The sequence below is a fragment of the Petromyzon marinus genome, chromosome 45 (assembly GCF_048934315.1).
Source record: "Petromyzon marinus isolate PM22_M1 ecotype Great Lakes invasive population chromosome 45, UKy_Petmar_22M1.pri1.0, whole genome shotgun sequence".
NCBI lineage: Eukaryota > Metazoa > Chordata > Hyperoartia > Petromyzontiformes > Petromyzontidae > Petromyzon > Petromyzon marinus.
Window position 1 is genome coordinate 5,919,666 of NC_133711.1, and position 24,223 is coordinate 5,943,888.

The 24,223-nt window shown below is 53.9% G+C and overlaps 1 protein-coding gene across 1 annotated transcript in view; it reads right to left on the minus strand.

Moving 5' to 3' along the window:
• LOC116952062 (large neutral amino acids transporter small subunit 2-like) overlaps positions 1-24,223 on the minus strand; it is a 37,542-nt gene that overhangs the window by 10,063 nt on the left and 3,256 nt on the right. The window contains exons 2-8 of the mRNA XM_032971087.2: positions 21,840-22,044; positions 13,370-13,521; positions 9,496-9,621; positions 6,210-6,363; positions 5,788-5,911; positions 4,918-5,021; positions 1,598-1,694 (exon numbers count right to left, since the gene is read on the minus strand). Coding sequence (XP_032826978.1) covers positions 1,598-1,694; positions 4,918-5,021; positions 5,788-5,911; positions 6,210-6,363; positions 9,496-9,621; positions 13,370-13,521; positions 21,840-22,044 — 962 coding nt within the window. The remainder of the gene's footprint in view (positions 1-1,597; positions 1,695-4,917; positions 5,022-5,787; positions 5,912-6,209; positions 6,364-9,495; positions 9,622-13,369; positions 13,522-21,839; positions 22,045-24,223) is intronic.

Genomic DNA, 24,223 nt, shown 5'->3' on the forward strand with positions numbered 1-24,223 from the left:
CCTCCCCCGCGGTGGTTCCCCGCTGCCGGCGCGGTGGCCGCGTCGCCGGGAGACGGCGCCGCAGACGACCGCCGCAACCGCTCGGTGCGGCCTCGGGGCCGTTGAGGCCGCCGCCAAATCGGTTGGCGGCAGAGGCACCGGCGGAGTTTTGGCGACGGGATTTGAGTCCATGAAATAAATGAAATCACTGCACCGGGAACGTTCGTGTTTCGTTAGCAAGCTGCCTCCGCCGCTTTGCGCGTAATGGTTTAGCACGGTAACGTCTCGCTGCGCAGAGGCCGCCGGTTCGATCTACCCCTACGTGGGAGTTGAAATCTACGGCGAATAATTTATTTCTACCCACGCGACTTGACCGAAAGAACCAAAGAGTATGGATTCCTGCAGTCACGAAAGCTTCAAATCGACGGCGAATAGTTTCTCAAATCCTCCCGGTTCCCTTCCACGCCGCAGTATAGAAGGTGCGCCTGCGAGAGCCGGTCGATGGGCAGGTCCGTGGCTGCAAAGTTTGGTCGTACATGTTATGTATATCGTTTATTGTTAAATTTTAATCACAGTTCCTATGATTACTGTTGTTACATTGTATTTTATAGCTTTATTTTGGAGATTTCGAAAACGTTTGGGGTTTATCCATGTTTGTTTGTTGTAGTACAGAGTTAGACTGATAACTTTCATCTAAATTGTCTTATGGTTGTTATTGTTTGACTTGCATCACACTGGGATTTTTGCACACAGCGTTTGTGTACGGTGCTTTTTCTGGAAGACTTTGCTGTTTTTTCCTTGTTCATGTTTTTGTTTGTTGCGGTTGCACCCGAGTCAAAAGCCGCATGGCTCACAGGGCTATCTCCACATATATATAAAAGGCAAAGTTGTGAATGTTTGTCTGTTCAAAATGTTTAGCGTACTTCCCGACATGTAACAAACTTGAAATTTGTCATGTGGGTACATTCCAGACGGTACACCATGCAAAAATTATAAAAATACACTTTTTGGGGGGGGGGGGACCTCAATAATGCATCCATTTTTTGCACGGCAAGTGAGCTTTGACGTCAAATCTGTCATGTGACCGGCGCATGTGAAAGCGTAACGCATTGTAGTGTAGTGGTTAGCGCGCTGTGTATGTGTCTGTGTGTGTCTGTGTGGAAGCGTAACGGATTGTAGTGTAGCGGTTAGCGTGCCGCGCTACGAACCCAGCGACCCGAGTTCGATTCCCACTCACGGCCACCACCGGTGACGATTATTTTTACCGGTCCTGGGCCTCCCCTAGGTCGATTCAGCCTCAAACGAGTAACTGCTCTGCTGTGTGAACATCGCCACTGGGGAGACAAAGGCGGCAGGCGTGGTGAATCCAAGTCCCGGGCAAAGCCGGGTAGTACAGCTAGTACCTAATAAATGAAACTGAACAAATTAAACTGAAGGTCGTGAGCCCGGCGGGGCGAGAATGTCCGGGCACTCCCGCCGAGACGTCTTCGCTGGCGCGGAAGAGTAGGCCAAACATCCTCCACCAGGGCGGCCTCTGGCGCGGAAGGCCGCGGGCAATTGTAAGGGTCCTGCGCCTTTACGTTTTGATCGCCGCTGGATCGGAGGGTGGGGGGGTTACCGTGAAGAGCAGCGCGGGGATGGGGGTGCAGCGCTCCACGTGGATCATGGCGAGCAGCCCCGGCAGGTGGCCTTCACGCGCACCGGCAAAGAACAGCCTGGGGACACGCAGACGTACGGACAGACGGACAGACAGACGGATGGATAGACGGGCGGATGGACGGACGGACACGTGGACAGATGAACGGACGGGTTGACGGGCTGAAGGCTCGACGAGCGGATGGATGGACAGACGGACAGAACGGACTGATGGACAGACATGGATGGACGGACAGACACACGATGGACGGATGGACAGACAGACAGACTGGCGGATGTACAGACACATGGACGGACAGACAGATGGATGGACGGTGCACTAACCGCTGCTCCCCCCAGACAGACAGACATAAGGGGCACATAGATGGATTACAGACAGACACACACACACGGTGGTGTATGTGATGTCAGTGCTGGTGATGTTGGTAATGTGAGCAGTAAATGTTGCCTTGTTGTTGCTGGCGATCCGAGTTCGACTCCCGCTCACGACCAACACCAGTGACGAACTCCTAAACTCGTCCTTGGTCTCCCCTAGGTCGCCTCGGCCTCAAATGAGTAACCCAGGTGCGGTGTGTAAACATCGCCACTGGGGAGACAAAGGCGGCCGTGCTTGGTGTTGACAACACCACCTCGTGTTCCGTGCCAGGCTTCATAGCTGCTGCTCGCTAACAGCACTTGCCCCAACAGTCTGTTAAAGGCTATACGGGGGATCTCTGCTTTTGGTGGTGGTGGTGGTTATGTAGGTAGGTGGTGGTAGTGACGAGGCAAGTGATAATGACGCACGTGTAGGTGGTTGTGTAGATTGCAACAGCGGTGGTGTCGGTGGTATCTAGCAAAGCCGTATTGGTGGCGGTGTTGTTGGTGTTGTATGTGTGTACGTATGTTGAATTTCTCTCGCACCGTACGTAGCCAACCTCGCCTAATCGGAGGTGGGTCTGCCTGCCTGTCCCGTGACCTCCTGACAGACTGCGTGGCCTCGGAGTGCATCTGGCCAGGCGCAGGCGGTGTGATGTAACAACACTCGGATTGTTTGTGTTGTTGTTAGTGGTGTAACAACACTCGGATTGTCTGTGTTGTTGTTGTTAGTGGTGTAACAACACTCGGCTTGTCTGTGTTGTTGTTGTTAGTGGTGGTGGTGTAACAACACTCGGATTGTCTGTGTTGTTGTTGGTGGTGGTGGTGGTGTAACAACACTCGGCTTGTCTGTGTTGTTGTTGTTAGTGGTGGTGGTGTAACGACGCTCGGCTTGTTTGTGTTGTTGTTGTTAGTGGTGGTGGTGGTGTAACGACGCTCGGCTTGTTTGTGTTGTTGTTGGTGTTAGTGGTGGTGGTGTAACAACACTCGGCTTGTCTGTGTTGTTGTTGTTAGTGGTGGTGGTGGTGTAACGACGCTCGGCTTGTTTGTGTTGTTGTTGGTGGTGGTGTAACAACACTCGGCTTGTCTGTGTTGTTGTTGTTAGTGGTGGTGGTGTAACAACACTCGGCTTATTCTTAGTTTTTTCGGTAAAGTCACGTTGAAGAGAAACAACAAAATAATAAAATATATATAAAACAATAAAAAAATTCTCACGACGTTTCGACCATAACTCAAACGGTCATCTTCAGGTGTGTTGGTTCGCATAAATTTATTTTTAAACGGCGCATTTATTTATTTATAAAAAAAAACGTTAGCACCACGCGCAACGATTTGGCAGTTTACCCAGGACTAGTCCATCTATATTCTGAAAAGAGGAGGGGGGAGACGAAATTTTTTATAATGTATGCTGTCTGAAAGCCACTGTAAGCGTGAACAATCAATTAAGACCTGAAATGGTTTATCAAATCTTTCCAATGATTGCTAAGATAGAATCCATCTTCTCGGTTGAAATTGTCTCTGTGCTTGTATATGTGGATAGCCTCATGAACGAATCTCTCATGGAAGCCAGATGGCTTACAAAGAACCTCTGTCTTGGAAAAGTGAATGGCATGTGCGCCTACTGAATTAGAACAATGATCTGCCACGGCCGAGGTGTTGGTCCTACCGTGTTTAAGGTCTGCTTTGTGTTCACGAATGCGGTCCGAGACATGGCGTTTGGTTTCTCCAATGTAACTACTACCACAGAGGCAACTTAGTTTGTAGACACCAGGGTATTGTATGTCCGGAATCACATCTTTTACAGACGGAACCAGATCACAGATTTTATGTAATGTGTTGAAACGGACCTGGATCTTGTGTTTATTCAAGATTTTGGAGATCTTTTTTGTGATCCCCGCAATGTAGGGTAAAGTGATGGTTTTGAAAGGCTCCTCAAGAGGGTTCTTCTTCATGGTTTGAGTGATAGCTTTGCGGATTGTATAGTCGGAGTAACCATTAGCCCTAAGAGCTTGGTGTACATGCTTGAGTTCACTGCTTATTTGTTCCTGGTCGGATATGCATTGGGCTCTATGATACAGAGTCTTGATGAGAGAATTCTTCTGTGATGGATGGTGGTGGGAATCCGGTTTCAGATAAGCATCCGTATGGGTAGCTTTCCTGTAGATAGAGTGGCTCATTGAACCATCAGGTCTCTTTTTAATTAGGACATCCAAAAAAGGTATCTTGCCATCTATTTCGACTTCCATAGTAAATCTGATGGCTGGGTGTATGGAATTGATGTGGTCGAAGAATTGGTCTAGAGCAGGCCGGCCATGTGGCCAGATGACAAAAGTGTCTGTGTTGTTGTTGTTAGTGGTGGTGGTGTAAAAACACTCGGCTTGTCTGTGTTGTTGTTGTTAGTGGTGGTGTAACAACACTCGGCTTGTCTGTGTTGTTGTTGGTGGTGGTGTAACAACACTCGGCTTGTCTGTGTTGTTGTTGTTAGTGGTGGTGGTGTAACGACGCTCGGCTTGTTTGTGTTGTTGTTGTTGTTGTTAGTGGTGGTGGTGTAACGACGCTCAGCTTGTTTGTGTTGTTGTTGTTGTTAGTGGTGGTGATGTAACAACACTCGGCTTGTCTGTGTTGTTGGTGGTGGTGTAACAACACTCGGCTTGTCTGTGTTGTTGTTAGTGGTGGTGATGTAACAACACTCGGCTTGTCTGTGTTGTTGGTGGTGGTGTAACAACACTCGGCTTGTCTGTGTTGTTGTTGTTAGTGGTGGTGTAACGACGCTCGGCTTGTTTGTGTTGCTGTTGTTAGTGGTGGTGGTGTAACAACACTCGGATTGACTGTGTTGTTGTTGTTGGTGGTGTAACGACGCTCGGCTTGTCTGTGTTGTTGTTGTTGTTAGTGGTGGTGGTGTAACAACACTCGGCTTGTCTGTGCGACCTGGAGGAGGTGAAGAGGGATCCGTTGACTCCGCCAAACGTCGACAACGCCACGGAGAACGGCATCAGCACGGACAGGGGGCCCAGCAGCTTCTCTCCGAACGTCTGGGGGGGGGGCACGCACCGAGAAGAGAGGGGGGGGCACGGGGAGGTGGAGAGGAGATGCATGGAGAGTAGGGGGGCACGGGGGGGTGGAGAGGAGATGCATGGAGAGTGGGGGGGGGCACGGGGGGATGGAGAGGAGATGCATGGAGAGTGGGGAGGGGCACGGGGGGTGGAGAGGAGATGCATGGAGAGTAGGGGGGGGGCACGGGGGGATGGAGAGGAGATGCATGGAGAGTAGGGGGGGCACGGGGGGTGGAGAGGAGATGCATGGAGAGTAGGGGGGGCACGGGGGGGTGGAGAGGAGATGCATGGAGAGTAGGGGGGGGGGATGAGTCGATGTGAAGGTAAAACTTGAGACTGATTGATTGACGATTTACCCACAGCTAATTAAACCTCGTTACCGGTGACGACGACGATCATGATGATGACAACAATGACGATGTTGCAACTGATGATGATGCTGATGATGACGTTACTGCTGATGACGATTTTACTGCTGACAACGATGACGATGTTACTGCTGACGACAATGACGATGACGATGTTACTGCTGACGGCGATGACGATGAAGACGTTACTGCTGACGACGTCGACGATGACGATGTTACTGCTGACGACGACAACGATGACGATGACGACGTTACTGCTGATGACAACAACGATGACGACGTTACTGCTGACGACGATGACGATGTTACTGCTAACGACGACAACGATGACGATGTTACTGCTGACGACGATGACGACGTAGCCGACGACGACTCACCACGGCCACGGCGTTGGAAGCGAGCAGCTCGTGGGGAGACATGGCGGTGACGTAGGCGATGTTGGCCGACACGTAGACGATGGTGACGAGCGGGATGGAGATGAAGATCGCTCGCGGGAGATTCCTGCACGCGCGAGAGAGGGAGGGAGGGAGCCGTGACGCGACGAGAGGGACCACCAAGTGGGACCGCCGGGAGGAACCGCCGGGAGGGACCACTGGGAGGAACCGCTGGGAGGGACCACTGGGAGGGACCGTCGAGAGGAACCGCCGGGAGGGACCGCCGGGAGGAACCGCTGGGAGGGACCGCTGGGAGGAACCGCCGGGAGGAACCGCCGGGAGGGACCGTCGAGAGGAACCGCCGGGAGGAACCGCTGGGAGGGACCGCCGGGAGGAACCGCCGGGAGGGACCGCCGCTCGCCCACCGGTAGGGGTCGACGAGCTCTTCGGTGACGTAGTTGAGGAAGTTCCACCCCCCGTAGGCGAAGGACCCCTGCAGGAACGCCAGGGCCACGGCCCCCACGTGCACCTCCTGCCACGGGCGGAACGCCACCGCGGGCACCAGCCAGTGATACTCACCTGGGACGCGGGGGCGGGGGGGTAGGCGGACGGACGGACGGGAAGATGGACGGAGAGATTGATGAATGGACGGAGAGATGGATGAATAAATGGATGGAGAGATGGATGAATGGACGGAGAGATGGATGAATAAATGGATGGAGAGATGGATGAATGGACGGAGAGATGGATGAATAAATGGATGGAGAGATGGATGAATGGACGGAGAGATGGATGAATAAATGGATGGAGAGATGGATGAATGGACGGAGAGATGGATGAATAAATGGATGGAGAGATGGATGAATGGACGGAGAGATGGATGAATAAATGGATGGAGAGATGGATGAATGGACGGAGAGATGGATGAATAAATGGATGGAGAGATGGATGAATGGACGGAGAGATGGATGAATAAATGGATGGAGAGATGGATGAATGGACGGAGAGATGGATGAATAAATGGATGGAGAGATGGATGAATGGACGGAAAGATGGATGAATAAATGGATGGAGAGATGGATGAATAGACGGAGAGATGGATGGAGAGATGGATGGTCGGGGAGTTAGCCAGACAGATATTTTGACGGATGAAGAGACGGATGAACGGACGGACAGACGCAGAGACCCAGAGCCCAGAGACTCACACAGAGACTCGTAGACTCACATCATGATATGTAAGATTCAGTGAGGATTTAATGTAGGGTCATTGTCTGAAACGTCGCCTGTACAATATACACGTATTATGATCTTTCACTTGAGTCGTTTTTTTGCGCTTGTGCATCTCCGCTGACATGTAAAGGTGCACACAGAGACCCAGAGACTCACAGACGCACACAGAGATCTATAGATTCAGATGCAGACGTACACAGACAGAGCCCCATAGACTCGCACACAGATCAATAGGAGACATCATCATCATCGTAACCACAGCGACAGACAACTCCGCCACTCCTGACGCCAATTATCCGTGGAAGCCGACGTATTTCCGTATCGCGACAGAGATAATATTGTGTAATTAAAGATCGCTATCGCGGGGCAACAGGCAGTGGCGTCACTCAGGGAGTGCGGACAGCACCGGGTGACACCATCAGAGGAGGGGGGGGGGGGTGACATCAAAATGACTGTCGATAAATAATTTTTGCGCAGTGTTTCAGCAGAAATGTATTTTTACTAAAAAAATATATCTTTGTGGTTATATAACAAGAAATGTTTTCGTAAGCCCAGCTTGCGCGTACTGTATCAATACAACCTACAAGGCTAAAACTCTGCTAATTTATTTTGTGAACCTTCTAATGCGCTCCGGTCAGAGCAGTCAATGTTGCCCAACGAAAGTGACGCTTCGAGTCACGTGGTTTCGTGTGCACGCGCCACGAGCACGCGCTGTTGTGTTCGTCGCTGCTCCTTATAGTCGCTGGTTTTGTCATTAGTACAAAAAACATTACTAAGGATTCTGTATGGTCTCGTACGGTCCATGAGGGGTGACACCATGAGTGACGCACCGGGTGACACCGTGAGTGACGCACCGGGTGACACCGTGAGTGACGCGCCGAGTGACACCGTGAGTGACGCACCGGGTGACACCGTGAGTGACACCACGAGTGACGCACCGTGAGTGACACCACGAGTGACACCACGAGTGACGCACCGGGTGACACCACGAGTGACGCACCGGGTGACACCACGAGTGACGCACCGGGTGACACCACGAGTGACGCACCGAGTGACACCGTGAGTGACGCGCCGGGTGACACCGTGAGTGACGCGCCGGGTGACACCACGAGTGACGCACCGGGTGACACCACGAGTGACGCACCGGGTGACACCACGAGTGACGCACCGGGTGACACCACGAGTGACGCACCGGGTGACACCGTGAGTGACGCACCGGGTGACACCGTGAGTGACGCGCCGGGTGACACCACGAGTGACGCACCGGGTGACACCACGAGTGACGCACCGGGTGACACCACGAGTGACGCACCGGGTGACACCACGAGTGACGCACCGGGTGACACCGTGAGTGACGCACCGGGTGACACCACGAGTGACGCACTGGGTGACAGGAGAGGTGCACCGTGACCGCATCAAAGACAAAGACCCCCCGTATAGCCTCGACAGACTGTAGGGGCAAGTGTTGTCAGCGAGCAGCACCTATCAAGGCCGGCAGGTGGGGGTGCGTGGCCAGCACCATGTGGCCAGCACCACGCACGGCCGCCTTTGTCTCCCCAGCGGCGACGTTTACACACCGCACCAGGTACCGATTTGAGGCTGAGTCGACCTAGGCGAATCGAACTTGCCCCCCTTTTAGCCTTAACAGACGATAGGGGCAAGTGCTACTGGGGGCACCTACGTATGTATGTTGAACTTTTTTCGCACCGTACCGAGCCGAGCCAACCGTGCTAATCAGAGGTGCTACTCAAGGCAGGCACGGCGCACGTGGGTTGGGTGGGTGGCCAGCGCCACGCCCGGCCGCCTTTGTCTCCCCAGTGGCGATGTTTACACACCGCACCAGCTACTCGTCTGAGTCGACCTACGGGACCGGTTCAGATAATCGTCGCCGGCCGTGAGCGGGAATCGAACTCGGGACGCCGGGTTTGTAGCGCAGCGCGCTAACCGCTATGCACTACCGCTCCCCCCGACACACACGCACATCCAAACTAAACTATCAACTGAACTACGTTTTGTTTGACCAGGTAAGACCCCACTGAGCTGTTTAGCTTTTTTTTTCAGAAGCGACCTGACCACAAATGATAGCTCAACGAAGCGGCTTATCACGTGGAAATTCATAGCAGCAGCCAAAGACTCTAAACGAGTGACGTTGATTCTAAATGTGAAGGGGAAACACCGGAGGACCCGCAGAAAATTCCACGTGACCACAGGGAGAGAGAGAGACACCGCAAATTCCAAATATGCACAGCAGGCGTCAGGGTCGGGATCGAACCCACGACGTCCTGTGTACCAGGCGAGGTAGTTAACATCTCCGAGCCACAGTGATGATGACGAGAGAGAGAGAGAGACCGCAAACTGCATATATACAGCAGCAGGCGTCAGGATCGGGATTGAACCCACGACCTCCTGTGTACCGGGCGAGGTCGTTAACATCTCCTATTCACGTCGTCGACCAGCGGCACCGTTGTGCCGCTCACTCACCCTTGCAGATCTGCACGAGGCCCATGACGACGATGAGCGCCAGGGCGAGGAGCTTGCCCGCCGTGAACACGTCCTGGACACGTGTTGCCCAGCGCACGCTCCAGCAGTTGATCCACGTGAGCAGCACTGGGCAAGGTCGGGGGTGGAGGGGGGGTGGAGGGGGGGTGGAGGGGGGGTGTAGTCGCCAGGGCTGCTGTATGTTGAACTTTATTGCTGCGTCTCTCTCATCTCACTACACCTCTTCTCTGCGTCTTTCTCATCTCACCTCTTCTCTGCTTCTCTCTCATCTCACTACACCTCTTCTCTCACCTGCATTTCATCTCACCTCTTCTCTGCGTCTCTCTCATCTCACCTCTTCTCTCACCTGCATCTCTCTCATCTCTTCTCTTACCTGCATCTCTCTCATCTCACTACACCTCTTCTCTCACCTGCATCTCTCTCATCTCACTACACCTCTTCTCTCACCTGCATCTCATCTCACCTCTTCTCTCACCTGCATCTCTCTCATCTCTTCTCTCACCTGCGTCTCTCTCATCTCACTACAGCTCTTCTCTCACCTGCATCTCATCTCACCTCTTCCCTCACCTGCATCTCTCTCATCTCACTACACCTCTTCTCTCACCTGCGTTTCTCTCAGCTCACCTCTTCTCTCACCTGCATATCTCCTCGCGCCTCACCGAGGCAAAAATTAATTGACGATCAAAGCTCCCCCATCGGCCCGCCGCAACCACCACCACGTGCGTTGATCATGTGAACGTGCCGCACGTTGGACTTCTTTCGCACCGTACGTAGCCCACCGTGCTAATCGGAGTGACGGCTGCTAGCCACCGTTGCCCGTCTTGTGCTTCGCTGAGCTGCATTGGCTTCCGGTTTTTGCCGCACGAATATCAGAATAACACAAAAACACAATCTACACTCACACTGGAGGAATTCGATGAGCTGAAAAGCTCTTTTTCGCAGATGTCCGGTAGGGGGCACGTGGGTCAGAACGTTACAGTGATATCGATACCAAAAACATGATAGGAGTGCAAAGTGCTGTCGATGAAAGGTTAACAAATCACTCAAAGAACAAAAACCATGAAGAGGTCGAAGTCATCACTCACAAAGTGCCCACAATGCCCCTTAGCTGATCTCGTCACAAAGCTCTGTCCTCCCTCCCCCCCCCAAAAAAACATTTCCATTTTGAAAATAAAACATGCTTCAAATCATTTTGATTTAAAGCTTTCGTGACTGCAGTGATTCATATTCTTGGTTCTTTCGGTAAAGTCACGTTGAAGGGAAACAATAAAATAATAATAAATAACAATAAAATTCTCACGACGTTTCGACTGTAACACAAACAGTCATCATCAGGTGTTACAGTCGAAACGTCGTGAGAATTTTATTGTTTTATATATTTTATTATTTTATTGTTTCCCTTCAACGTGACTTTACCGGAAGAACCAAGAATATGCTTCAAATCACTTTAAACTATTGTCATTGTAGTGCGTATTTAATGTGGCGCTGCACTCTGATGTTGTATGAGAAAACATTTATTAAAAAGTCTATTTAATTAAGTAGAACGTGTTGTCTATATTTATTTAAAGTTGCGCATTTTGATGTGACGTCACATTTCTCACCCCCACCCCCCCCTCCTTGTCACACATCGTCACAAATGTCTAACCCCCCCCCCCCAGGTGCGTGACGTCATGTATGGACAGTCCCATAAACCATCAACACGTGGACTCTGGCGGTCATACTCACAGCGGCAGCGGATTTTGGACCTCCCCGAGGTCGACTTGGCCTCAAATGAGTACCTGGTGTGGTGTGTGAACATCGCTACTGGGGAGACAAAGGCGGACGGGCGGGGTGACGGCCACACCACCCCCTCGTGGTGCTCGCTAACTGCACTTGCCCCGACAGTCCGTCAATAGCACACGGCACTCACTCAAGGCTGAGTCGACCTAGAGGAGGCCCAGGCCCGGTTAAAATATCCGCCACTGTTGTAGGTCGTGAGCGGGAATCGAACTTGTGTCGCCGGGTTCGTAGTGCAGCGCGCTAACTGCTACACCACCGCTCCCCAACCACTCACTCACCCACCCCACTCACTCACCCACCCCACCCACTCACTCACCCATCCACTCCACCCCACTCACTCACCCATCTACTCCACCCCACCCACCCACCCACTCACCCACCCCACCCACTCACCCACCCCACCCACTCACTCATCCATCCACTCCACCCCACCCACCCACTCACCCACCCCACCCACTCACTCACCCACCCCACTCACCCATCCACTCCACCCCCTCACTCACTCACCCACCCACTCACTCACCCATCGACTCCACCCCACCCACTCACCCACCCCACCCACTCACCCACCCATCCACTCCACCCCACCCACCCACCCACTTACCCACCCACTCACGCACCCATCCACTCCACCCCACCCACTCACTCACCCATCCACTCCACCCCACCCACTCACCCACCCCACCCACTCACCCACCCATCCACTCCACCCCACCCACTCACCCATCCACTCCACCCCACCCACCCACTCACCCATCCACTCCACCCCACCCACCCACTCACTCACCCCACTCACCCACCCCACTCACTCACCCCACTCACTCACCCATCCACTCCACCCCACCCACTCACTCACCCGATTCAAGAGCCGAATGGCTCACAGAGCGATCTCCATATATATAAGGCAAAGTTGTTAATATGTGTGTTCAAAATGTTTAGCGTACTTCCCGACATGCAGCACACTTCAGATTTGCCATATGGGTACTTTCCAAACTGTACACCTTGCAAAAAAATAAAAAATACACTTTTGTTTTTTGGAGGGGGGGGGGAGCTCAATAATGAATTTTTTTGCATGGCAAGTGAGCTGTGACGTCAAATCTGTCACGTGTGGAAGCGTAACGCATTGTAGTGTAGTGGTTAGCGCTACGCCGCGCTATGAACCCGGCGAACCGAGTTCGATTCCCGCTCACGGCCACCACCGGTGACGATTATTTGAACTGGTCCTGGGCCTTCCCTAGGTCGACTCAGCCTCAAACGAGTAACTAGTGTGGTGTGTGAACATCGCCACTGGGGAGACAAAGGCGGCCGGGCGTGGTGAATCCAAGTCCCGGGCGAAACCGGATAGGAAAGCTAGTACCAAATAAATATAACTGAAAACTCACCCATCCACTCCACCCCAAGCACTCACTCACCCCACTCACTCACCCATCCACTCTACCCCACCCACCCACTCACCCCACTCACTCACCCATCCACTCCACCCCATCCACTCACTCACCCATCCACTCCACCCACTCACCCCAAGCACTCACTCACCCCACTCACTCACTCGCTCACCTATCCACTCCACCCCACCCACCCACTCACCCCACCCACTCACTCAGCCACCAGTGTTGTCGGTCGTGAGCGCGAATCGAACTGGGGTCGCCAGGTTCGTGGCGCAGCGCGCTGAACACCGCGCTACTCTCACACACACACACGCACGCGGCCCTTGTGCCAGGCGATGTGCACGTTGTGTCCACGTCAAGTGTTGGAAGGCTCCAAGCAAAACAAACACAGCCCCACTCACACCACCATCACCACCGCCGAGGAACACTCCGCAGAGCAGAGAGACGACGTGCAAACAAACCCGACACAGACAACAAAAAGCGCCCCAGTTGGGGATCGAACCCAGGCGAACTTCTTGCTGCGAGGCCCACAGCGTCACCGCCGCGCCTACGAAGACGCTGCTACGTCGTCCTAAGCGACGATCACAACAACGACGATGATCACAGTTACAAAAACGATGATCCCAACGAGGACGACGATCACAACGACCCACCGAGAGAGAGTGTGAGTGAGAGCGTGCGAGTCTCACGGAGGCAGAGCGCGGCGAGGAGTCGCAGCGCGAGGTCGGGCGAGAGGCAGGAGGGGAAGGCGGGCTGCAGCACGTAGCTGGAGAAGGTGAGCGCGATCACCGCCTGGTTCGTCGGGTAGATGACCAGCACGGCGATCCACAGGCGCAGGAAGCTGCCCGGTGGTGGTGGTGGCGGTGCCAGCGCCACACGGGAAAGGGGGAGCAGAGTCAAGGGGGTGTGGGGCGCGGCGTGGCCCCCCTCCACCGCCCTCCCACCGCCCCCCCCCCACTGCCCCCCCCCGAGACAAACAAAGAGGAGGAGGGCGGCACGGCTCAAGATGAGCAGCAGAAAGGGGCACTGGGAGGGAAGGGGACGGGGAGAAGGCACCACCGGCGCAAGATGTCGAGGGGGGTGAGGGGACGATGATGATGAGAGGATGATGATGATGATGATGAGAAGATGGTGATGATGATGATGAGAGGGTGGTGATGATGATGAGAGGATGGTGGTGATGATGATGATGAGAGGGTGGTGATGATGAGAGGATGATGATGATGAGAGGGTGGTGATGATGAGAGGATGGTGATGATGAGAGGATGGTGATGATGATGATGATGAGAGGGTGGTGATGATGATGAGAGGATGGTGATGATGATGATGAGAGGATGGTGATGATGATGACGAGAGGGTGGTGATGATGATCAGAGGATGGTGATGATGATGAGAGGGTGGTGATGATGATGAGAGGATGGTGATGATGATGAGAGGGTGGTGATGATGATGAGAGGGTGGTGATGATGATGATGATGAGAGGGTGGTGATGATGATGAGAGGGTGGTGATGATGATGAGAGGATGATGATGATGAGAGGATGGTGATGATGATGATGAGAGGGTGGTGATGATGAGAGGGTGGTGATGATGAGAGGGTGGTGATGATGAGAGGATGGTGATGAGAGGGTGGTGATGATGATGAGAGGGTGGTGATGACGATGAGAGGGTGGTGATGATGAGAGGGGAAGAGAGAAGAAGTGAGAAGAGGCGAGCATGAGAAGTGAGGTGCACGGAGGAGCGGACTCTGTTCTCACAGTGGGCGGGGAGAGGGGCGGGATTCAGAGTGCGGTGGCCACACACAAGTCACGTGGTTTACGGGAGGCTTTTAACGACAAACATGCTTGAGACAGCCGGGCCTTGGAGACATACATGTCATATACACACACACATGCACTTATTCATAATGCATGCACACAACTACAAAGGTCTCCCATGTAACCTTTAACAGGCCGTTGGGGCAAGTGGTGTTGGTAAGCGGGTGCTGGCTGCCTTTGTCTCTCCCCGATGCTCACGTTTACAGACTGCACGGGGTGCTCATTGAAGGCTAGGGGAGGTCCAGGACCGGTTCTGATATTCGTCACCGGCGTTGGTGGCCGTGAGTGGGAATCGAACTCGTGTTGCCGGTGTTTGGAGCGCTAACCGCTACACCACCACTCCTCCCCCCCCCCCCATATATACCTGCAAAGACACTGTCACATATACCGTACGTTTTATTTTACCAGGTGAGGCCCACTGAGCTCAACAACTCTTTTTTTTTCAGAAGCAACCTGGCCACACAGGTCGCTTCCACGTGGCTTACCACGTGGAAATATACAGCAGCCAAAAACTCGAAAACGCACGCTGATGCTAAGTGGGGAGGGAAAAACCGGAGGACCCGGAGAAAAACCACGCGACTACGGGGGGAGAGACACCGCAAACTGCAAAAATACAACAGGCGTCGGAGCCGGGATCCAAATCCACGACCTCCTGCATACCAGGCGAGGGAGTTAACATCTCCTAGCCGTGCTCTCAACGCGCAGGAGATGGAGCGATGAAATGGGCAAAGGTCTGTGCGTGATGCTGGACGGGAGTGTCGCATCGGTCGCAGGAGCGTGCGTGGGAGGTGGCGACGGCTCGGGGTGGCCTTCATCCAGCAGTGGATAGATGATGACGATGATGATGGATGAAAAACTCGCTGGCAACACTCCTTGATATGTTCATGACAGACGCAAGGAGATTGCAACGTTACCCCCCCTCACCTCCCAATCCTCATCACCCCCCTCCTGAGTTTTTATATGTCCCCACCCCCCTCTTGCCCCCCACTATATTTTTGGCTCCCCTAATCCCCCCCTCCCCACCCCACTCCACTTTAATTTCATAAATGCCTCGTGAGATGACAGGAGAGAAATTATCAAGGGAGAAAGGGGTGTGATGACGAGGAGAGGTTTGCTGCTGTCGACGGAAATAGATTCGGGGGAGTGAGAGATGAGAGAGGAGAGATTCAGGCCCGAGAGATAGAGATTGAGGGTGTTGGGGAGCAGGAGGAGGAGGAGAGATTAATTAGCGGTTGATGTTCATTCGCTCGTTAATTATTCCTGTGGCTGTGGCTGTGCATCGATGAGGAGGGTGATCGTCGAAAAAGATGCACGGTGGTAAAGCACCCTCGCAAGCCCCCCCAAAGCTCTGCGATCCTATAGTGGGGTGCTGTATTACTCGTAACCGGGGACCAAGAATCCATCACCCCAAAGCTCTGCGATCCTATAGTGGGGTGCTGTATTACTCGTAACCGGGGACCAAGAATCCATCACCCCAAAGCTCTGCGATCCTATAGTGGGGTGCTGTATTACTCGTAACCGGGGACCAAGAATCCATCACCCCAAAGCTCTGCGATCCTATAGTGGGGTGCTGTATTCCTCGTAACCCGGAACCAAGAATCCATCACCCCAAAGCTCTGCAATCCTATAGTGGGGTGCTGTATTACTCGTAACCGGGGACCAAGAATCCATCACCCCAAAGCTCTGCGATCCTATAGTGGGGTGCTGTATTACTCGTAACCCGGGACCAAGAATCCATCACCCCAAAGCTCTGCGATCCTATAGTGGGGTGCTGTATTACTCGTAACCGGGGACCAAGAATCTATCACCCCAAAGCTCTGCGATCCTATAGTGGGGTGCTGTATTACTCTTAACCGGGGACCAAGAATCCATCACCCCAAAGCTCTGCGATCCTATAGTGGGGTGCTGTATTACTCGTAACCGGGGACCAAGAATCCATCACCCCAAAGCTCTGCGATCCTATAGTGGGGTGCTGTATTCCTCGACGTTCTTCCCGAAGAAGAAAATCACACACGTGCGCGCGTGTGTGTGTGTGAAACGACATTTCGCGAATCGTAACGGCTCCTCCCCATTTCATTTCAACTTACGTGCCGTATGGACTGTGTACGTTGAACTTCCTTCGCGCCGTACATAGTCAACCGTGCCCAATCGGAGGTGTGTCTCGGACAGTCGTTTCAACTCTACTTTTAACATTTAATATATACACGAAAAATAATCATAAAGAACGTAAATATCAAAACGATTGAATAACAATGTCAAACAAAACTAATTAACCTTTTTTATTTTTTAGGGAATCCACCAATAGATTGGCATGTCGGAATTACGAATGGCGATGTGCTGGCGTTGGGAAATACCCGCGTGGCTGGCTGCAGCGGCGGTAGATTATTGAATCTATCTGTGCGGCGCCCTCAGTGCGTCACAGCCCTCTGCGGGTATCTAGGGTTCTCTTCGACACGGAGCAAAAAAATATCGCGAACTCTCCGATGTAGCGGCACCCTCGTGAAGGCGAGTCGCCTCCCTACTGGACATCTGCGGTTAAAAAAAGAAGAGTTTTACAGCTCATCGGATTCTTCCAGGATAAATACAGATTCCGATTCCGTGGACATTGAAACGGTTTCCCGAAAGCCCCCGTCCCGTCGATCTGACGCGACATCCCTGTGGGGGTCGACCTATCCGTCAGCTTGGCACCGCTGTTTATGGGGGTCGGTTTATGGGGCACGTTTACTCCGCTGGGGGGAGTTGGATTGATAAGACAATCCAGGTTCTTTGTATTACTGATGTTTATCATCCGCCATCGTCGCCATCATCACCATCGCGATACATGGGCGAGACAGCACATTTCGTGACGTGTTGTTTCCACGTTCCTCTCTGTCTTGCAGTGCCAACACCACCACAGCTGTCAACTCCCTCATCAATTGCCCTACCTTATTACAGACCAATTCAGACCTTATTGGTCACCCAGTGCCCCTTATAAATCTCAACGTTCATCCTACAAAGTCCCATCACAAGGCAGAAACACAAACAAATAGATTTACTCAATTTCCCTGTACAAGAATACGGGTAAACCGTATGAGTTGACAGGTATGCAATGTGGCTCAAGCAGTACGAACTGTACTCTTTGATTCTTTCGGTAAAGTCACGTGGCAACCGTCTTCAACCTGAAGACGGTTGCTTGCGTTGCGATCGAAACGTCGCGATCTATTATTTTTTTCTACCCACGTGACTTTACCGAAATAACCAAAGAGTATGGGATTCCTGCAGTCACGAAAGCTTCAAATCAAGATTCAGGACGAACTGATGTACATGGCCTTTGTTGTGCTGTCTAATTATACGCCTACCGATTTCACGAACATTTCCGATGTGGCACAGTTGGCTACGTACGGTGCGAAAAAAGTCCAAACACACATCACGCAGCCCACTATCATTGGCCTCGTCAGGACATTTGGGACCGCCGCAGGAACGCCACCGCAGCTGGTGTGTGGACGAGTGCGATGCCTGGTCTGGGCTCACGGGGAATCCGAGGCAACGCCGCACATGCATTTTGTGTCGACGCGAGTCTGTTCTACGGGTTGTTTAAATGTGTGGCCCGGCGTCAAATCCTACGGCGAAAGGCGCGATGGTCAAAATCAAGCTTTGGATTGGTCGAATGACGAGGTCGGGCTCCTCCGGAATCGTGAAAGAACAATAATACTAAGAGCAATAAATCATAATCAGAAGCGGGAGCCGATGCGGCGTCTGTCATAGAAACGGCGACAAATCACCGCGGGGAGGCCAAGACGCTGGCTGCCTCCGTCACGATCACACGCGCTCACAAGCACTTGTCCCACACAGTCTGTTGAGGCTATACACGGGCGGGGGTCTTTGTCTTTTGTGTGTGTGCATGCCGTGCGTCTTTGGCGGTTGTATTTTGCAGGGTTGCCAGTCATCTGGGCCAGTCAGCTGGGCCAGTCAGCTGGGCCAGTCATCTGGGCCAGTCATCTGGGCCAGTCATCTGGGCCAGTCATCTGGGCCGGTCATCTGGGCCGGTCATCTGGACCAGTCAGCTGGACCAGTCAGCTGGGCCAGTCAGCTGGGTCAGTCATCTGGGCCAGTCATCTGGGCCGGTCAGCTGGGCCAGTCAGCTGGGTCAGTCATCTGGGCCAGTCAGCTGGGTCAGTCATCTGGGCCAGTCAGCTGGACCAGTCAGCTGGGCCAGTCAGCTGGACCAGTCAGCTGGGCCAGTCAGCTGGGTCAGTCAGCTGGGCCAGTCATCTGGGCCGGTCAGCTGGGTCAGTCATCTGGGCCGGTCAGCTGGGTCAGTCATCTGGGCCAGTCAGCTGGACCAGTCAGCTGGGCCAGTCAGCTGGACCAGTCAGCTGGGCCAGTCAGCTGGGTCAGTCAGCTGGGTCAGTCAGCTGGGTCAGTCATCTGGGCCGGTCAGCTGGGCCAGTCAGCTGGGTCAGTCATCTGGGTCAGTCAGCTGGGTCAGTCAGCTGGGTCAGTCATCTGGGCCGGTCATCTGGGCCAGTCAGCTGGACCAGTCAGCTGGGCCAGTCAGCTGGACCAGTCAGCTGGGCCAGTCAGCTGGGTCAGTCAGCTGGGTCAGTCAGCTGGGTCAGTCAGCTGGGTCAGTCATCTGGGCCGGTCAGCTGGGCCAGTCAGCTGGACCAGTCAGCTGGGCCAGTCAGCTGGGTCAGTCAGCTGGGTCAGTCAGCTGGGTCAGTCATCTAGGCCAGTCATCTGGGCCAGTCATCTGGGCCAGTCAGCTGGGCCAGTCATCTGGGTCAGTCAGCTGGGCCAGTCAGCTGGGTCAGTCATCTGGGTCAGCCATCTGGGTCAGTCATCTAGGCCAGTCAGCTGGGCCAGTCATCTGGGCCAGTCAGCTGGGCCAGTCAGCTGGGCCAGTCATCTGGGCCAGTCAGCTGGGCCAGTCATCTGGGCCAGTCAGCTGGGCCGGTCAGCTGGGCCAGTCAGCTGGGCCAGTCAACCCACGGCACCTGGCTCTGTCCTGTGACGTCCCGCTAACAGCGCGAGCTTTCGACGATTTACGTGGCCTCAATAAAGTGCACCTACCCTGGCTCAAGCGCCGCGGTGACGACACTGGGACTTAGTGGCAAATGGGGGTTGTTGCGTGAGCGCGCGCGTGTGTGTGCGCGCGCGCATGTGTGTGTGTGTGCGTGGTGGGGAGTTGTAGCGACGCGGTTAGCGCGCTGCGCTACGAAACTGACGACCCGAGTTAGATTCACGCTCACGGACAAAGCCAGTGACTATTATCTGAACTGGTCCTCCCCGAGGTCGACTCAGCCACAAATGAGTACCTGGTGCGGTGTGTATACATCGCCACTGGGGAGACAAAGGCGGTCGGGCGTGGTGCTGGCCACCCACCCCCCCGTGTTCCGTGCCGGCCTTCATAGGTGCTCGATAATAGCACTTGCCCCAACAGTTTGTCAAGGCTACACGGGGGATCGTTGTCTGTGTGTGTGTGCGTGTAAACGAGACCAGGCGGCATGATTGCAATCGGCGGAGGCGTTGAGAGCGCGCGTCATCCCACGATGATTGCCGTGGGGCTCTTCTCGCGACACCGCCGCCATCGTCGTCGGATCGCAGCCGCGTCCCGCCCGCACCTCTCTCGGTCTTGGTTCACTCACTCACCCACTCACCCCACTCACCCCACTCACTCACCCACCCACCCATCCACCCACCCCACTCACTCACCCACCCACCCATCCACCCACCCCACTCACTCACCCACTCACCCCACTCACTCACCCACCCACCCCACTCACTCACCCATTCACCCATCCACCCCACCCACCCCACTCGCTCATCCATTCACCCCACTCACTTACCCATCCACCCCACCTACCCCACCCACCCCACTCACTCACCCATCCACCCCACCCACCCCACTCACTCACCCACCCACCCACCCCATTCACTCACCCATTCACCCCACTTACTCACCCATCCACCCATCCACCCCACCCACCCCACTCGCTCATCCATTCACCCCACTCACTCACCCATCCACCCCACCCACCCCACCCACCCCACTCACTCACCCATCCACCCCACCCACCCCACTCACTCACCCACCCACCCACCCCACTCACTCACCCATTCACCCCACTCACTCACCCATTCACCCATCCACCCCACCCACCCCACTCACTCACCCATCCACCCATCCACCCCACTCACTCACCCATCCACCCACCCACCCACCCCACTCACCCATTTATCCACCTACCCCACTCACTCACCCATCCATCCATCCGCCCCACTCACCCATTCACCCACCAACCCCACTCGCTCACCCATTCACCCAACTCACTCACCCATCCACCCACCCCACTCACTCACCCATTCACCCACCCACCCCACTCACTCACCCATTCACCCATCCAACCCCACTCACTCACCCATTCACCCATCCACCCCACTCACTCACCCATCCACCCACCCCACTCACTCACCCATGCACCCACCCACCCACCCCACTCACTCACCCATCCACCCACCCACCCCACTCACCCATTCACCCACCCCACTCACTCACCATTCACCCACTCACTCACTCACCATTCACCCACCCATCCACTCACCCCACTCACTCACCCATTCACCCACCCCACTCACGCACCCATTCATCACCCCACTCACTCACCCATTTACGCACCCACCCACCCCACTAACCCATTCACGCACCCACCCACCCCACTCACCCATTCACCCACCCACCCCACTCACTCACCCATTCACCCACCCACCCCACTCCCTCACCCATTCACCCACCGCACTCACTTACCCATTCACCCACCCACCCCACTCACGCACCCATTCATCACCCCACTCACCCATTTACGCACCCACCCATCCCACTAACCCATTCACGCACCCACCCACCCCACTCACCCATTCACCCACCCACCCCACTCACTCACCCATTCACCCACCCACCCCACTCCCTCACCCATTCACCCACCGCACTCACTTACCCATTCACCCACCCACCCCACTCACGCACCCATTCACCACCCCACTCACTCACCCATTCACCCATCCACACGCCCACCCCACTCACTCACCCATTCACCCATTCACCCATCCACCCACCCACCAACTCACTCAACGACCTATTGACTCACCCACCCACTCACCCGTTCATCCATCCTCCCTCCCTCCTAACCAATCACTCAACCACCCACTCACCCGTTCATCCATCCTCCCACCCACTCACTCAACCACCCATTTCCTTGCCCATCAATCTACTCACCAACTCACTCAATCACCCACTGACTCACCCGTCCAACCACCCACCCACCTGCCCATCCATCCTCTCACCCACCCACTGACCCACTCACCCCGCCAGGCTGCCGAATATATCGGTGACGTAGCTGTAGTCTCCACCGGACTTGGGGATGGTGACCCCCAGCTCGGCGTAGCAGAGCGCGCCGATGGCGGTGATGACGCCTGTGACGATCCACACGACCAGAGCCACCCCCACCGAGCCGGCGTTCTCCATCACCCCCTTGGGCGACACGAAGATCCCCGAGCCGATGATGTTCCCTGCGGGGCCCAGGAAGAAGGGAGGGAGGTCTTAGAGCCTGCACTTAAATAGGCGCAGAGTCCCTGGGTCACTGGGTCCCGATGCCAGTCTATGGTTATCTGAGTCTATGGCTCTCTGTGCGAGTTTATAGCTCTCTGTGTGAGTCTGGATCTCTGAGTTAGTCTGTGGCTCTCTGTGTGAGTTTCTGGCTCTCTGTCTGAGTCTAGGGCTCTCTGTGTGAGCCTGGGTATCTGTGTGAGTCTTTGGCTCTCTGTGCGAGTCTGTGGCTCTCTGTGTGCGTCTGTGTCTCTGAGTGAGTCTATGGCTCTTTGTGTGAGTTTATAGCTCTCTGTGTGAGTCTGGATCTCTGAGTTAGTCAATGTGTGAGTCTATGACTTTCTGTGTGAGTCTGTGGCACTCTGTGAGTCTGTGTCTCTGAGTGAGTCTATGACTCTTTGTGTGAGTCTATAGCTCTCTATGTGAGTCTGGCTCTCTGTCTGAGTCTATGGCTCTCTATGTGAGTCTGGGTATCTGTGTGAGTCTTTGGCTCTCTGTTTGAGCCTGTGGATCTCTGTGAGTCTGTGTCTCTGAGTGAGTCTATGGCTCTTTGTGTGTGTCTGGGTCTCTGTGTGAGTATCTGAGACAACCAACTCATCACCACCGGAGGACCCAGTTTAATAACGGGTGGCTGAAACCAGGAATTTAACTCAGCAGTGCCGGCTAAATTTAAACCCTCGATTGATATGCGCCGTGTAAACATCCCATTTGCTAATTGCAGGGCGGATTTTCGTGGGGATTGAACCTTTCGACTCTGACACAAAGTGGCTCGATAGCCATTGGCAGATAGGTGGTCAAATAATGGTAATTATGGGACTTAAATTATGATGGTGGTGGGTGCTATGGTTGCCATAAGTCAAATAATGGTAATTATGGGAGTTAAATGATGATGATGATGATGGTGGGTGATATGGTTGCCACCCGTCCTGGTTTTTCCCAGAACCGTCCCATGTCTGTTCTCATATAACGCGGTGTTCCGACGGGACAGATCACCGCTGAGGCTAAAGAACGCCGCGTTTTTGTAAACATCGCGTTATCATCAATAATGTACAACATGGGGAGTGAAGCACAGTCCGCGGTGACACGCGAGATGCCTACGCAGGCCGAACAGAGGCCGAGGTTGCGCGTGGCTCGCATCTAGAAGCATCCGGCGACGCCGAGGTAGCCGTCACAGCCGCTTATTCCTAACTCGCGCTGCGACGTCGTTCCGTTCACTCGATCGCGTTATATCCAATTCGCATCGCGTTATAAAAAGTGCGGTCCCTCTAATGCATTAATCGCGTTATATATGTCCAATTCGCGTTGCGCGAGAACGGACTGTAACTGCTACCCTAGGAAATCTGTAATGCTTCCCAGGGCTTTTGAGATTCCCCGTTTTTTGTCCTCATGTCGTCAGGTATTTCCTTTTCTTTCTACGATGCGTCCCGGGTTTTTTTTTTGTCGCTCAGAGTTGGCAACCGTCGGCGGTCCGTGATTGTATGATGGAAACGGGATAGTTTGAGGACGGGATGATTGTGATTAGGGTGGTAGGGTAGCAGTGCCGGATTAAGCTAAGGGCGGGGCCTGTAGCAAATGTTAAAAAGGGGCCCTAAATATAAAAAACACGTCAATATTAAAGCACACGCATTTTTAACTTGCATAGCAAAGTAATTGTACTTTTTCATTTACTATACAGCCAGATGATACGACAAATCGCTAACCTTAAACACCGAGTTGTTCGTAAAAGTTGAAGGCGGTATAGTACTGTAGTAATAGAGCAAGTGCAGAGTAACTGAACCGGAATTGATAGCTTGAAAGCATTTAGCGCGGGGCCCTTGAAAGTGCGGGGCCCGTCGCATATGCAGCTACTTTTGCTACGAGCATAATCCGGCACTTTAGGGTAGCGGTTATCGATACGCTGCGCTACGAACCCGGCGACGCGAGTTCGATTCCCGCTCACGGCCAACACCGGTGACGATTATTTGAAACGGTCCTGGCCCACCCCTAGGTCGACTCAGCCTCAAACGAGTAACTGCTGTGGTGTGTGAACATCGCCACTGGGGAGACAAAGTCGGCCGGGCGACGCCGGGTAGTACAGCTAGTATCTAATAAATGAAGGTGAAATGAAACTGAAATGACCGCCCGAGTTGGGTCTCTGCTGGT